The 16974-nt window shown below is 38.4% G+C and overlaps 1 protein-coding gene across 1 annotated transcript in view; it reads left to right on the forward strand.

Annotated features, from left to right (window-relative positions):
- The window catches only part of Dpp10 (dipeptidyl peptidase like 10), a 143325-nt gene that overhangs the window by 45550 nt on the left and 80801 nt on the right, over positions 1-16974 (forward strand). The window contains exons 4-5 of the mRNA XM_059280624.1: positions 3887-4041; positions 13520-13617. Of these exons, the coding sequence (XP_059136607.1) occupies positions 3952-4041; positions 13520-13617 (188 nt within the window). The 5' untranslated portion in view covers positions 3887-3951. The remainder of the gene's footprint in view (positions 1-3886; positions 4042-13519; positions 13618-16974) is intronic.

Genomic DNA, 16974 nt, shown 5'->3' on the forward strand with positions numbered 1-16974 from the left:
ATAAGACAAAGTAAACATACAGAGACAGGGGCACGGAAGACAGAGAGACAGGGTCATCGACAATATGGGCTCTCTATGGATTCTGAAACAGCTGGTGGATTCACTGACACATCACTGGAGACCTTCATGGTTAGGCCAAAACAGTACTGCAGAAGATGGGAATGAAAGAAGGAAGTGGGAAGGGAGGAAAGAGAGGTAATTCCCAAGAGAATGTTGACAGTAACGTGAAGAAAATAAGTGGGACGGAACAACCATAGAAATTGCAGTGGCGCCTCAGGAAATCTTGCCTGTCTAAATTGATTACAGGTGGATAAAAACCAGCTTGCCTTTCAGAAGAGCCTGTTAATCTGAATGAAATGATTAGATCTTCGATTTTGGGAAACACTTCATGTTTGTGGCTGTGTGTTCTGAAGTGTCTGTGATAAAAAACTACATGTGTTGAAAACTCCATCTGCTCTACAGTGAAATTCTGTAAATCACAGAAATAAAATTTTTAGATAAAAGCCAAAACTACACTAAATTAGAATGGAGTGTGATCTGTAAAAAAGAAATTGTTTGTAAATAATGTAATATAATTAGCATAAGAAGCCACAATCCTGAAATAAACACCCTGTGAGTTGCAATTAAAGAAATGGCGCCTTTTTTTTTTCAGGATGTCTGTTGAGGTAATTAAAGATGCTCTTATTTACCCCCTTCATATTGCAAGTGTTGGTACTTTCTTTCCATCATCTTGGTGGAGACAGTCTCTTGTTGTTCACTACTTCTGCATATACCAGAAAAGAGGAACCCCCAAGAGTCCAGGGGTTACCCTCTCCTCCTCTTATCTCCCTAGAGGAAATCTGAAATCACCAATGTTAGGGCAAATGTGTCTGGCTTCTACTTGGTTTCTGAGGATCTAAACTCAAGTCCTCGAAGAAGTTGCATCAGAAGCATTTACTTACTGAGCCAAATCCTTTGCCCAGTCTATTTTTTTATGGGACAAATAAGTATTTGCTAATCTTTTTTTGTTTTGTTTTGTGTAGTAACAATATATTTACTGACAGATAAGCTATATCATCAGATCAAGCAAAGTGACTGGACTTTCTGTTAGGTTGCTGGTTTTCTTCTATTTTGCTTCTCCATTATATTGAGCTCAATGTGATTACAAGAGAAGTTTGAGTTTCTTATTCAGAGGAATGGGCTTGTGAATATGTTCCAGTTGGTGTCACTATTCCTTCAGGCAGCAAAACTTCTAAGATAATGTCCTCACAATTAGGAGAACAGGAAATATACTATCCCATGGGATAGATGTGTCAGAGTGATAGTCCATTACCATTTGCACTCCAGTTTAGCAACCCCTATGCTTTCTGTAGAATGTTGTCTCATCTTCCATGTTGTTAAACAAAAAATACAATATTTCCATAGAACAAATAAGTCCATGTACCCACCATTCCAGAAACATAAATCAAATACAAATAGGATAACACCACCAGTTTCCTACATTGAGTGGCCCTGTGGCCCTTCTTCATAAATGTTTGCCTGTTTACAGCCAGTGAAGTGTAGGTTATTAAGACAGTGACAGATATTTTGGTTAGATTTCATATAGCTGTGTCCACAGACCTATAGACAGCAAACGAAGTTGACTCGCAAGACATGTGCTTCTATTTGACAAAGATGCTGCCTCACTGAATGGAAGGGTTCCTATGCAGCCAGTCTACTACAAGATAGTTAGCTAGTCTAGCAGGTAGCACTGCTACTATACCAGGGACAGGGAGGTAATCATGACTTTTGCATGTAAGGTAGGCACTGAAGGCTGACTAGAGATTATATTGTCCATGTGATTATTGATAGTCACTTTGATTATGGGTATGGTCTATTGACTTTACATGACATTAACATCTTCATAAATATATTTGCATATATTTAGTCCTGATAATTCATCCCTAAATTTCTGTGCTTCCAAATTTCAAGTTTTATTCTTCCTATATGTCTGATCAAGTAGACATTTTATTAGTTACTATCTACAAGCCAAATCTTTTTGCAGAAACATGGAAATATTTTGTTCCAAATTCTGCCAAGTTGGAGGATCTGTTTATTATTGTACTTCAGTGTCTTTCCTGAGGCAGAATATAGTATAGCTCTGATCTGTTTCCAGCTTGCTCATGTGCACCATGCTCAGGGACCTGCCTACACTTTAAACCTGCATTCGGTCCTGACTTGTATTTGGCAACACAACTTGAGTCACAGATGTGAAATGAAGGAGTGAGGCAAGTCAGAGATGGCAGGAGGTTAGGCAATCACACGTGCTCTTTAGGTTTAGCCCCTCACAGACCTTCACTTTCACTTTATAGTGGATTATTGCTGCATGCATTAAGTAGGTAAGACAGTTCATAATGGGAAGTTTGGGTTACATTGTCATTTGGTGATCCATTGTTAAGGTAATTTTAATCTTCATCTATTACTGGGCTTTCTTGGATCTTGGCTTTCTTTTCCAATTGCACAAGAAAAGGACTATTCCATTCCAATGGTGCTATGGGAACCTTTGTTCTGCATGTGTGTTTTCAGCTTGAATTTCTCTTTTATTCCTATAGCATTTTTCTAGGTTTTTAGGAAAACAATGTCAACCATGTTTTACAATCTTTATTATCACCATTATTTTGCCACAACAAGGTGACACAAATATTTGTTCTTCTAACACTTTTCACCTCTACCAACATGTCACTCAAAGTCACCAGCAATTACAGTTGATGACTCACAACTATATCTTGTTCTATAGATTACCCATAATTTATTTCCTCCCTTGGAAAAAAGAAGAATTATTGCAGCACACACACACACACACACACACACACACACACACAACCCACAACACACACACACACACACACACACACACACACACACACATAAACACACACACACACACACACACACATGCCTACCATAACCAAAAAATACCACCTATTCTCAAAAAATCTAATTTTGAAGGTATATTTTTCTGAATTTCTTTTCTAATATTAATTACTGTTTCAGGATCCCCAAAGGAAAGACTTGACTTATTCAGTAAAATGATTTGAAGATGCCTTGTTTACAAAGATACTATTTACAGAGGTAAAGCCATGGGATACCACAGAGTCTATAATATAGACTAAGAGCAGCCAAGTCATCATTGTTACACTGAACATAGTGATGAGTTGTCCCCAAACATAGAGTCATATAGTATAGACTTATGAACAGTGATGGCAACATCAATTAAAGTTCACAGCTGGCCTGAGGTAACATTGCAGGATGGAGCTATGAAAATAGATAACCTGGTTTTATTCACTTCCTTCTAATTGTCTGTGCAAAGGCCATAATAATCACACACTATAGGAGCCAGAGGGTACATAATACGGGGACTTTTGATGTGTTTCCTACAAATTAACTTCCTGAATCAGAAGTATATAGTTGATCTTATGCTGTATGAAAAATGTCTCTCTATATATTTCATTCTTTTTCCTTAGAGCTAAAAAGAATGTAACTATTATAGTGAGCCCCAAACTTGTTTGATGAGAGAAAAAATAATAGTTGCATGCACATATGCTTGAATGATGAGTGGGGATGCTTTTAGCTGTATCTCAGTCTTCACTCATTGTTTTTATTCTTTTCACTCAAGTGATACTTTCATGTGCTAAGTCCATGCTACCTCAACCCTAACTTTGATCGTCCATTCTAACCTTCCTCTCCTTCTGCTTTTCCTGGAATTGAAACAGCAATTTAAAAATACAGACTTCTCAGAGAAGTTAATAAAATCTAACATTCTGTCTAGAACATAGTCATACACAATGATGATTTCAAGGACAGATGTTTGTGGGTCACTGAGCCCACATCTCTACAGTCGATCTCAAATAACACTCATTTATTCTAGAGGAACTTCTACATTCTCACATCGCCCACTGGTGGTCACCCGATGGAGAGAGACTTGCCTTCTTGATGATAAATGACTCCTTGGTGCCTAATATGGTTATACCTCGGTTTACTGGAGCACTGTACCCCAAAGCAAAGCAGTACCCATACCCCAAGGTAAGCAATGCAAAAGAAGTATTTGTTCTTTCTGTCTGCATCGGTGCCTTGATGGACAACATGCTTGGTTCAAGAAAAAGTGCCTCTGAAAGAGAGGTTTCCTATCTGCAAAGTCATCAATTTTAAGCTTGTCACTTGAATTGAGAGACAGAGTGTGGGTAGAAAAGGTACAAGTCGGGCTGGAGGGATTGTTCAGACAACAAATCACTTGCTGTGCAAGCAGACTGACTTGAACTTGATTCTTTAGAAACCATGTTTAACAGCCATGCTGGACAGTGCTTACTTGTAATAACAGAGCTGGGGAGATGAATATAAGTGTACCCCTGGGGCTCACTGGACAGCTAGACGAACGCCCAAGATGAGCTCCAGGTCAATGAGAAACCCTATCTCAAAAAACAAGGTAGATAGCACCAGAGGAATGGCAGCAAGAGAGTACTTCTGGCCTCCATACAAATAAATACACATGCTCACACGCCTGTACACACACACACACACACACACACACACACACACACACACACACAAGGACAAAGAAGTTGTACCGATGATGGAAGGTGTGAGACATATTGCTGTACTTCTTCCCTTCTGATGCTCATTTTTGGTTTTTTTTCTTCTCACCTACTGAGTTGAAAAGAGGGTGAGAAGAAATGAGAGACAGACCTGAGGTGAAGACAAAGGCTTCCTCAAGGTACATCCTTGGAGTTGTGAACAGACACTATAAGATAAGAAATATCACTGCTAAATAAGTTAGGATTTCTTAGTTTCAAAAAAGTTTTAGTTGCTTTCAGATGATTTCTTAGGGCAGTTAATGTACTATAAGTTAATATGTATTTTAATTCCCTCATAAAAATTGACTGAGCATAAAAAATCTCCAGTCAAGAATAGATGAATCATAAAGGGCCTCAGTAAAGAATAGAATAAGCATAAAGAATTTACTAGTAAGTATATTAATATCAGCATTATTTTGGCAGAAGCTGATAAGGTATGTGTTTTATGAAATGCTGCTGGTGAGTCCCAACTAGGGGTAGATAAGATAGATAAAAAGGTTTTATAGGGCAAGAAGTCCATGGATATCTTGCCTAAACAGTAAAACTATTTTCAAGTGTTGAATAAGGCCTCTAGGACAAGGACACAAAGAAATTGGAAAGCACTTGGATTTCTCTTGCAGGCCCTTCTTACTGACTCAAGCTTTCCTGGGTGGTGGTGGTGGTGGTAGTGGTGATGGTGGTGGTTGTAGTGGTGATGGTGGTTGGTATAAGTTTGTGTTTGTTACATACGCATGAATGTGCAAAGATATATATATGAAACCCAGAGGTAGGATGTTACATGCCTTCCTAAATTACTGGACACCTTATTTTTTGAGACAGCATTTCTCCCTGAACCTAGAGCTCAGCAATGCAGCTGTGCTGACTGGCAAGTGAACTCCAGGGATGCTGTTGCCTTAGCCTTCCAAGATAGCCCTAGATACCCATGGCTATTGACCAAGTTTTCATTTAATGTGAGATTCAAACACAGATCTCCATGCTTATACTACATTTTTCTGACTTAGCCATCTGAGGCCCCTCAAATTCCCTTTAAAAAAAGAAATTTTAATACTATCTATTTAGTCTTTAAGGGTTTCATAGATGTATACAGTTCATCTTGATCATATATAATCCCTATTATCTGACTACAAATTCGGCAGAACCTTGCTCCAACAATTCCCTTACATAACTTTTTATCCTCTTCATTTTTATAACACACTGAGTTCAGTTAGTACTTCCCATATGTTCATGGGTGTGAGGCCATCCATTGAAGATTGGGGAACCTATCATAGCCACACTATTGAAGAAAAAAACACTCTCCTTCCACCGTAGCCACCAACTGCCAACAGCTCCTCTAGTGGTGGTGAGGCTGGAGGTTCCCACCAGAATCCATGCCATAACGTTGATTGACTTGGTCTTGTGTAGTCAATTTCTTTTAAACACCTGTTTCCCCAATATATAACAGAAAGGAGCTTGTGGTGAGTTTGTTTATGCACTGATTGTACAAAGATGTCTTCTGAAAGTCTTCTTTGTACATTTTAGCTCTTAATTATGCAAGTCAAGAAACTCTTTTTCTTTTGGTAGTGGGGAATGTTTGCCATAGCACACACCTTCGAAGGTCAGAGAACACTTGATAGGGGGAATCTGATCTTCCTTTCTAACATGTAAGTTCCAGAAATCAAACTCAGGGTATCATAGGAGCTGGCAAGCCCTTTTACCTACCCAAGCATCTCCCTAACTCCCAAGAAACTATTTTTGAGCACTGATTTGCAGAAATATGCTTTGATTTTCTCAATGGAAGTATCTTTGCTAAGCTTGAACTTGTTCACTGTATCATGCATATATAAAACCCAGGAAAAAAAGCCATCAGACTTTTAGGACCAGTCTGCTTTGGAAACACAGCGAGTCTGGGATAAGTTTGAAGCTGCTTCCCAGTCTCTTTTCCTAAACACCACACTCAGACACTCTAGAAGGAAAATAAGGCTTGGGTGTAGAGAACCATGGAGAAAATGAATATTGCTTCAGGAACAGAATGCCTGCATATCCTGACATCGCCTCTTCCTCCTCCTGATGGTTGCAGTATTAGACAAAGAATTGACAGGAACGAACTTCTATGATTGGAAATGTTTTTCTTGATTTTCTCTGGATAGAGCGTAGAAGGCACCAAGTCAGTGCTCTTCAGAAAATGGCAATCTATGCCTACAACAAAAGACTTCTGTTCACAAAACTTTCACGGGAAAAAAAACATGTGACTTTTTCACAATTATAAGTTCAGCCATGTTTTTGTGGATGATGGCTTGAGCCTGTAAACTACATACCAGCCCTTTTTACACGTTAGATAACTGAGCATTTTCTCCAATATATTAATTCTTTCTTGCTTAATTTAGTAATGGTGGTGAAATCTTATCTATAGATTACACAAAAGATGAAGAACTAGTGGTGTAAAGGCGTGTGCAACTGTTCAGTGCACAAAGGAGTCTGTGTAGCCCCATGGAAGAGACAACACAGTCATTTGTTTTTCAAGAGTGGGAATTGCAATTGATTTTACTTTTAAAATAATGTTCTTATATATGTCTTCAAATCACCCTCTCAACTATGGACAGTCCCAGGTCTCACCAAGTAAAAAAACTGAGAAATATAAATATTTAAGAAAATTAAAATATGTCACCAGAAACTCTGATACAAATTCATTATAGTAACTAATCATTTAATAATTTTTGGTTTCATTAGTCATGATACTATGTCTATTAATTGAATAGAGTCATGGGTACTAGTAGACATTTTTTGTTTTGTTTTGAGGGAGGCTACCATTTGTCCCTTCATTTAATCTTCATTACATGCACTTATTTTTCAAAAATGAATAAGCTGAGATTTTAAAAGTTTACATACTTTTTAAAAAAGGCATAGCTATGAGCTAGATAGATGACTCAGCAGTTAAGAGCACTTACTGCTCTTACAGAGGACCTGGGTTCTGTTCCTGGCACCCAAGTTGGCTATAGCTCACAACTGTTTATAACTCCAGCTCCAGGGAATCTTATGTTATGTTCTGGACTCTGCATATACTTGTATACACATGCACTTTTATTCATAGGCACAAACCTGTATATATATAATTTTTAAAAATACATCTTTTTGTTAAGTCGCTGCTATTTCAAGACAGGAAAATGATGTAAATAAAGCTGTGGATCAACTGTTATTTTCATAGCAGCTCAGAAAACCTGAACACCTGCCTGTCAGTCACAGACACAGGCTTGTGACCATTTGCACTGCATATGTACATATACAGACTCAGCTATATATGGGCAGGAGAGTCTCAATCATCAACACAGGAGCATAGTATATGATGAAGGTCCCAAGTGGGCACTGATTGTCAATGAAAGTATTAAAACTAAAACCTGGAGCTAGGGAGATAGCTCATCGTTTGCATGCTGTGAATGGGGACCTGACTTTGAGAATCCAGATATTATCTGGATTATCCAGTTAAAAATCCAGGTATGGTGTTGCAAGTTTGTGATCCCAGCAAGGGGAGGTAGAGCTAGGCAGATCCCCGAAACTCAGCCAGCCAGCCTAGCTTCCTTGGAGTGCTCCAGATCATGAGTGACTCTTGATTCTAAGAATGGGAACTGTGTTTCTGAGGATGACACCTAAGTTTGTATCTTGTCCTCTACATACATGTATACATGCCCTTCAGGCCACATGCATGCCCACATTCCACATACATAAAAAATAAAAATGAACAAACATTCTAGAAGACAAAACTAAGGGACAGTACCTTTGGCTGGATGTGACTTTTCTGTGAGATAACCACCCGTGTACTTAAGACACCAGTTTTCAAGAAAGTGAGGGTTTGGGTCCTTGTAATCACAAAGAATTTCAGTATCTTGTTGAGTATATCATTTAATTTTCAAACTCACTCTTTTCTACTTGAGATTTAAATGATCATTAGTTTTCCCATAACAAACGCAGGTTCAATTTGCTTGCATACAATAAACTTTTAGAAAGTGACACTTTAGAAATCGAGATAATGCCGAGTTCATACTAAATTGCTATTTAAATTAAGCTAGATTTAAAAACTGGTGCAGCGAAACTCAGCACGGTCAGATTTACTGATGAAACACTTATACCAAACAAATATATTTGGATTTTATTTAATTCAGCACGATTTGGTGCTCATAAAATACCCTATCATTAGCAACTCAGCACAAAAGAGATGCGGAGTTCTCTCTCTGTAACCTCAGGTTAATCTTCTTAATTAAAACATTATCTCGTTTAATGACAATTTAGTTGCCAGTAAAACAAGGTTAATTATTATCGAGGCTTGCATTTCAGAATCATGGAGGAAGGGATTCCGTGGATTTGCAGTCTTTGTGGCAAATGGGACTGTTGAAAGCGAAGAAATGAGCTCTCTAATTTGCACACTCTCTGAATGATTCAAATATTAAAAGGTGCAAATGAACTCACTAGTTTTGCTTAATTCCAAACCCCATGGCAAAGTAAAAATGTAACTGAGATTATGAAACGCTGAATAGCAAAAGTTGTGAGGCAGTCTGATGCTTCACTGAGGTGCCTTTATATAAAAATGGCCTCATGTGTACAATTTTTAATTTGCATTCTGGTGAAAGCTGATTGGAATATCATTCATCCTGCACATATGCAAATTTACAGTTGCAGTAGCAGGTTCCCTTAAAGGAATGATCAGCATTTGTGTGTCTCTTTTACAAAGTAAATCACAAAATATTGGTAAGAGTTCACAGAAAGATCCAATCTAACTTAATGTCCTTATTAGTCTAGTTAGTGTATTAAATTATAAAAATATAAGCACAAATTTCTCTAACTGGGTAAGAATTAGTGTTATAAAAATACCAATCATTTTAATGCATTGCCATATCCTCATTTAGATGGCTTATTTAGACATCTCTTTGTTAGTTAATATAACAAAACTATGACATTTTATCCAAGGAAAGAAAACATTTTTTTCTCACAATGTCTGCTTTCTGACACATTCTCAGAAGGATATCTGTCTCAGTTTTTAAAATCAAGTAAATTGTGCATTAGAATTTTAATCACATACTTTATGGTGCATTACAGCAGAGTCAAAATTTGAACTGAGATTCTTCTGACTCATAGATTTAGATAACCCAGATCTCAAAACATGGTCCAGTCACCAGCAGTGATCATGTCAGCCTTGTGCTGGAGGTGGGCTTCATTTCTTCTAAACCAGTCTCATGAAAACTAACTTCTGACAACTAGTGAGGTTCATTTAGATAGAAAGATGACAGGTATATTTATGGATAGATGATAGATAGATAGATAGATAGATAGATAGAGCAGATAATCGTAGACAGAGAAATGATAGACTACATAAGATGGATAGATGAGATGAGAGATAGGTGGTAGATGAGACATGTTAGAAGATAACTGGTAGATAGATAATAGATGACAGAGAAATGATAGTGTGCTGACTAGTTTTAGTCAACACAAGCTAGAGTCATCTGAGGAAGGAACCTCAATTATGAAAATGTCTCCACCGTGTGGTGGTGACTCACACCTTTAATCCCAGCACTCAGGAGTTAGAGGCAGGTGGATCTTTGTGAGTTCAAGGCCAGCCTGGGCTACAGAGTGAGTTCCAGGACAGGTTTCTACACAGAGAAACCTTGTCTCGAAAAACAAAAAAAAAAAAAAAAGAAAGAAAGAAAGAAAGAAAGAAAGAAAGAAAGAAAGAAAAAAGAAAAGAAAATATCTCCACAAGATTGGGCTGTAGGCAAGCCTGTAGGGCATTTTCATAATTAGTAATTAATGTAAGAGTGCCCAGCCCATTGTGAGGTACCATACCTGGGCTGATGGTCCTGGATTCTATAAGAAAGCAGCCTGAGCAAGCCATGGGGAGGAAGCCGGTAAGCAGCACCCTTCTGTGACCTCTGCATTAGCTTCTGCCTCCTGTTTCCTGCCCTGTGTAAGTCCCTGTCCTCACTGTCTTTGATGATGAACTGTTATATGGAACTGTGAGCAATATAAACCCTTTACTCTCCAAGTTGCTTTTGGTCATGGAGTTTCATCACAACAGTAGTAATTCTAACTAAGACAGATTGTATGTGGTAGATAGAGAATAAATAGGTGATAAATAGATTTCATACAATAAATGAAAGACATTATGTGTTATACTGATAGATTATAGAGTAAAGATAAGGTGACAGATGATAGATGATACGTAATGGACAAATAGAACATAAAGATATGATAGAGATAAAGATGATATATATATATATATAGTAGATATATGAGATGATAGATAATTGACAAATAAAAATTTGTGACAGAGATAAAAGATTAATAGGCGACTAATAAATTATGAATAGTTGATAGTAGGTGAGTGATGTCACATGATAAATGACAAATAGGTGATAGATATATGATCCAGATGATAGATGATTATAGGTAACAGGTAGAGAATAGATAAAAACATGGAACAGTTTTCTTTTTTTTTATCAGAACAGTTTACTGGTGGCTTGGCACTGTAGTTAAAACACAAATAGATCTATAGTGCCACACCTGGAGATTCTTTTTGTAGATCTGTGACCTGGGGACCAGGGCTTTGTGTTTCTAAGGCCCCAGATGAGGCAGATTGGTGTTGCTGGCAATGAAGAGTCTAAATGGTCAAGTTACATCACAAAACAAGGTTTAAATTTTAACTTGCTTGATATAGCTCGAGAAATAACAGAACAAAACCATAAATTAATGATGATACCAATAATGGCTTTAATAGTCATGGCATTCCTTTAGTAAAAGCCTTTCCTGGCCACTTCCATTGGCTATAAAGTTCTGGCCAGTGTGTGACACATTTCCAGAAATGTGTCAGTCTCTAGTGATAACCAAATAAAACAGTTGCTCAGGGGCCTACTCACTCTGGGTGGAATGCATCATGTTGTCTCAAGCCTTGACTTGTTTCAGGCTTTGTCTTGTCAATCCTTTGAGCATGAATCTATCTTTGCAGTCCTTAAATAAGTTTGATCATACTCTTTCAGTTTTTAACTCAAGTCATTTTTAATTTCCTTTTCCTCTTCTCCCTATCACATGTAGTCTTTTCAAGCCTCACCATATCACAAGAATAATTGCATATTGTTTAACAACATGTTGTGATACACTGATTTAATGCATCCTTTATTCATGTGGACACACTTCCTTTAGTTTTCTTTTAGCGTTGTTCATGTGTGTGCTGAGTTCATATGTATAGTTCTGCATGTTTGTGGATGCATGTGTGTATACATATAAAGAGGGTCATTTCAGGAATCATCCTAAATTGCTCTTTCACCTTATTCACTGAGTTAGGGTCTTCCAATCAAGCTCACTATTCTTATTAGCCAGTTTTCTCTGGGGATCCCTTTTCCACCTTCTGTGTCTGGAATTTCATTCCATTAATGTGCCCAATCTCTCTGTTTAAGCTTTACTGATTTCTAAATAGAAGACTCATATATTTAAATGACCCTTTGAGGTGCAGAAATAGCCCTCTCTTGAGTCGGTGGCAGGAGGAGACAGCCAAAAAATCTACCTGGTATTTATTTGGGTGTTGGGAAGCCAAGCTCCAGTGCTCATGCTTGCAGGACACATGATCTAACCACTGAGTGATCTGCCCAGGCCCAGCACAAAGTCATCCTTTCATTCTCCCATGCAAACTGGTTGAGGCATATTTGAGAGAGTATGCCTTCATTTCTCTTTCTTGCTCATAGAGTATTGGCCACCATTTGTTTGTCATTGCCTGGGAGATAACAGGAGGCACACCTAGCATGTGTGTTAAGTCTCGGCTCTCTCAGTATTAAAGATTTTACTTTAGCATCTCTATTTTCATCTAGAGAACGATTAGAATAACCTTTGTACTGAAGTAGGGACACTTAGTGATAAATCTGTGACATGACCCATTAGACCATGTTACAAACTAGAAGCACACCAAGTACTGTACCTTGGTAGTTATTGTTCCTTTAGTGGAATTTTGATTAACCGAAACCAAATTATATATGCATTTCCACTCTTCCTGCCACAGACTCAGAGAGGGCTGTTTCTGTTCCTCTCAAGGGTCATTTAAATATATGAGTCACCCACTCCGTAATCAGTAAAGCTTAAAGAGAAAGACTGGGTACATTAATGCAATGCAATACATTAGGCTCTTTTGAATTTTAAACATGGTATTTGAAGCATGTGGGTAAGATTTTTAATATTTCTGCATTTATTTTACTTATATTTTATTTGTGTGTGTGTGTGTGTGTGTGTGTGTGTGTGTGTGTGTGTGTTGGCACACATGTGCCATGGCACATGTGGAGGTCAGAGGACAACTTGTAGCAGCCTGTTCTGAGTAGAATTTCTATAACCGTTGTGGGTGGATTTCCCTTGCCTTCCCCTTTTCTGTCCCCTTCCCTGATCTTTCTTGTCCCCTTCCCTTATCTTTCCTGTTCTCTTCACTTTCCTCTCTTCATCTTCTGTTCCGTTTCCTTCCCCTCTTCACAGCTTTACTACCTGCGTCTTTCCCCTTCCCTCCCCTTCCTTCCTGCCAGTAGAAAGCTTCACGCTACAGTTCATGTTCTATGATGTGAGCAGTCACTTGGTCTACTGGCTGCTTTGCATGCCCAGTCCTTCTGCAGCTCTGAGAAAGGTACCCAGCAGCATCGCCTAATGAATAAAGCCACCCTGATTTCCTATAACTTTTAATTGTCTGATGAAAATGCTCTAGAAGCAGCAATCTGCAAAAACAATCGAAAGTAATCAAGTGGTTGAATTTAAAAACCATTTCTATTTCAGAGAAGTTGAACATTTGTCCCCAGTAAAACACACACACACACACACACACACACACACACACACACACACACACACATGAGTAAACTAGTTAAAACTCCTTGTCTTTCTTTGTTTTAATATAGTCTAATGCTTATATATTACATATTACAACTTTTATTTTCTCAAAGGCAGGTCAAGTGAACCCAACAGTGAAATTATATGTTGTAAACCTGTATGGACCAACTCATACTTTGGAGCTGATGCCGCCCGACATTTTTAAATCAAGGTAGGCAATTTCAATTCCACTTTTAAGCAGAAATAGATATTTTCCATCCAATTATCATTTTGTTGCAATTTAGAAAATGATGTGATCAGTGCCACAATTCCACTTGAAAATGAAGCAGAGGCTGCCTCCATCAGTTGGGAATGAAGTCATTCTGGTTGTCTGACTATTTCTATGAAGTATTTAGTTTCAAGGTGACTAGAGGTACCACAAAATGACGAAAGATGCTGATGATTGGGTGTTTGGCTGGCAATGTGAAGGAGAGAAGACAGAGGTTAATTTTCCACTGAATTTTCTTCTAGAGCATAGTTGGTCCATTCTCTTTAAATGTTGCTCTTTAGAAGGCAGGAATCAGGGTCTGGGGCTGTAACTCCTTTGGCAGAGTGATTGACTGGCCTGCACAAAGCCCTGGGTTGTATAAATCCCTACACTGCATTAACTAGATATAGTGGTAAACACCTGCAATTCCAGACCTTGAGAAGGGGAATTGGGGTGATTAGAAGTTCAAAATCATCCTCTCCTTCTTAGGGAATTTCAGGCCAGATTGGGCTACTTGATTCCTGGTTAAAACACAAAAAACAAACAAACAAACAAAAAACCAGAAAAACTAAATTCTCTCTAAAATGTTTACCTTCCTTTCTCCCACAACTTGCTGATACATTATTTGGTGGTCTTTGGCAAGCAGAATGTATGAATAAAATATGATTTGTTTTAAGATCAGAAACCTTTATATTTATAACATTTGAGAAAGACCCAGGGAGATGGCTCAGTAGGTAAATCTCATGAAGAAAGAGTTTAGGTCCCCAGAACACAAATAGAGACTTATGTAATATTGTAGGCCTATAATCCCAGTGCACTTGTGGGGAGATGAGAGCCAGAAACAAGGGAGCACCTGGAAGCTCATGGGCCAACCAGCCTGGAATCCATGGTGGTGAACAGCAGGAGACTGTGCTTCCAGCATGGTAGAAGGAGATGAATGACACCCGAGGTTGTCCTCTGATTCACCACTCCCCAACACATACACGGTGTCATGCACATACCTGGATGAACACCAAAAAATAGGCATATAGTGTATGTGTCCAAAGCATAAATTAAATATTGGAAACATCTTCAGCACTAACCACATAATCATTTATGCAATGAAGTTCTAAATGTCTGAAACTTCTAAGGCACTTCATTCAGTGTCATAGTCAACTTACCAAGGTCATCGAGATGAATCCGGTAGCTAATCTTCAAGAGTGGTCTCACTGTTCATAGATAACATAGTAATCTAGTGTCCTTTTCAATCTATCAAACACATCATTTTTTTTTGTGTGTGTTGTTATAGCGAAGCAACATATATATGTGTACAGTACAGTCCACAATATGTGTGTGTGTGTGTGTGTGTGTATGTGTGTGTGTGTGTGTGTGTGTGTGTGTGTATGTGTATGTGTATTCATGTAGAGATATATAGAGTGAAACAGAAGACCTGGATTTTAGAGGAGCATGTGGGAGGGCACAGAGGAGTTGGATTTAGGGAGGGAGAGGTGGATATGATGAAAATACATTGCACTCGTGTATTAAATTCTAGAAAAGTATTGAAAATAAATTAATTTACTTTCAAAAATGTGTTTGAAAACTTGAGGACAGTCTGCTTTTTTCTATAACCTCTACCTTTATTTCTCTTCTTCATTTTATTTAGTAATTTTCACTTATTCATGCCATGTCATCAGATGTACATAAGACCATGCAGGCAGGATGTCTTCAGCATCAATTGTTTTTATTCACATTTTACCATTATTCAGCTTATCCTTATTTAAAACACAGTTGTGTTGATTCTGGATAGAATGCAGCTCAAAATGACGTAAAGTAATGGCCCAGTTTCCTTCCAATATCCCCATAACCAGACCCAGTGGGAGGTGAGATAGTTCATATCATCTGGAGAAGTAGAGATATTTTCCAAATGCTGACACTATTAGTTTAAAGCATTGCAAACACTGGATGATTTTTCTGGAAAACGTAGGTAGGAAGTTCAAAGTATTACTTTAGAGCTAGTAAAAATATTCTTTTATGATGAGTCACGAAGATATTTGATAACCATCACATTCACTTGAGAAAAAGATGCATTGTATTTTTAAATTTTTGTTCTGTGTAACACATGTGTGGAGATGTGTGTGGAGGTCTGAGGACAGCTTGCTGGAGTTGGTTCTCTCCTTCTACCATGTGAGTCCTAGGAATTGGACTTTAGTTGCCACAGTTGGCAGCAAATACCTCTACCCACTGACCTGGCTTGCTGGCCCTGCATCATTATCTGTATGGTTCTCTTCACTCAGTGTCTTTTAGCATGCATTTACTTATTAAAGGTTTTCTATTGTCACCAGCATCACTGGTGTGACCCCAGGACTACTCCTGTCACCCAGCTTTATGGTCCTGTGCTGTCTCTTCCTTGGTATATGTCTAGTCTGAATTTCTAATTCTTCCAAGGAATGTCTGGACTTTTGGGAAAGTCTAACTCATTCATGTATCTGTTTCCATGGAAATGACTGAAAGGACTTTTTATTCAAGTGATGAATAACATTAATGGAACTTAGAATGACATGTATTCTGAGTCTGTAGGGAGAGCTACTCTAGTGTACTTAGAGTAGAATTTCTGTGTACCCTCAGAAATTCATGCCTCAAAGAGAATGGCATGTCTAGGTACATAGATATAAGGAAGACATAACAGTAAATACACAGGAAACCAATGACAACACATGCATGAGTCTAGGGAGATGCCTCAGTCAAGAAAATGCTTGTTGTAAGAACATGAAGGTCCTGAGTCTGATACCCAGAACTCAGATTTTGAAAAAAATACAGACAGGTAGTCTATACTTCTAATCTTAGCACTGGTATGGTGGAAAAATATAAATCCCTGGGACTTGCTAGATAGACTGATTGAATTGGTGAGCCTCTAGGTTACTTGGAGACCCTGTGGCAAAAAAATAGGGAGTAGAGAGAGGCTAAGGAGGTACAATGGAGGTTGAATTCTGTCCCCCATCATACTTACACACGTTTACACATCCACACACTTATATGCATAAAGAAAGGAAAGAAAGCAGGAAGGGAAGGAGGGAGGGAGGGAGGGAGGGAGGGAGGGAGGGAGGGAGGAAGGGAGGGAGGGAGGGCGGAAGGGAAGGAAAGCAGGCAGATAGGCAGGCAGGCAAAGAGAAAGAAAGACAGCTAACACAGGTCTGATTGCCAACACACTCATCTTGAAATGATTCTGGGACTCCACTTCACATACCCTTTGGACAATTCTGTCTCCTAAGCAAGGACATGCTGTGATAGACAGTCACCAGTGACTAGAGTAGTGGCCCTTTATCCTGCTGGTCTTTGCTCTAT

The sequence above is a fragment of the Peromyscus eremicus genome, chromosome 15, assembly GCF_949786415.1.
Source record: "Peromyscus eremicus chromosome 15, PerEre_H2_v1, whole genome shotgun sequence".
Lineage (NCBI taxonomy): Eukaryota > Metazoa > Chordata > Mammalia > Rodentia > Cricetidae > Peromyscus > Peromyscus eremicus.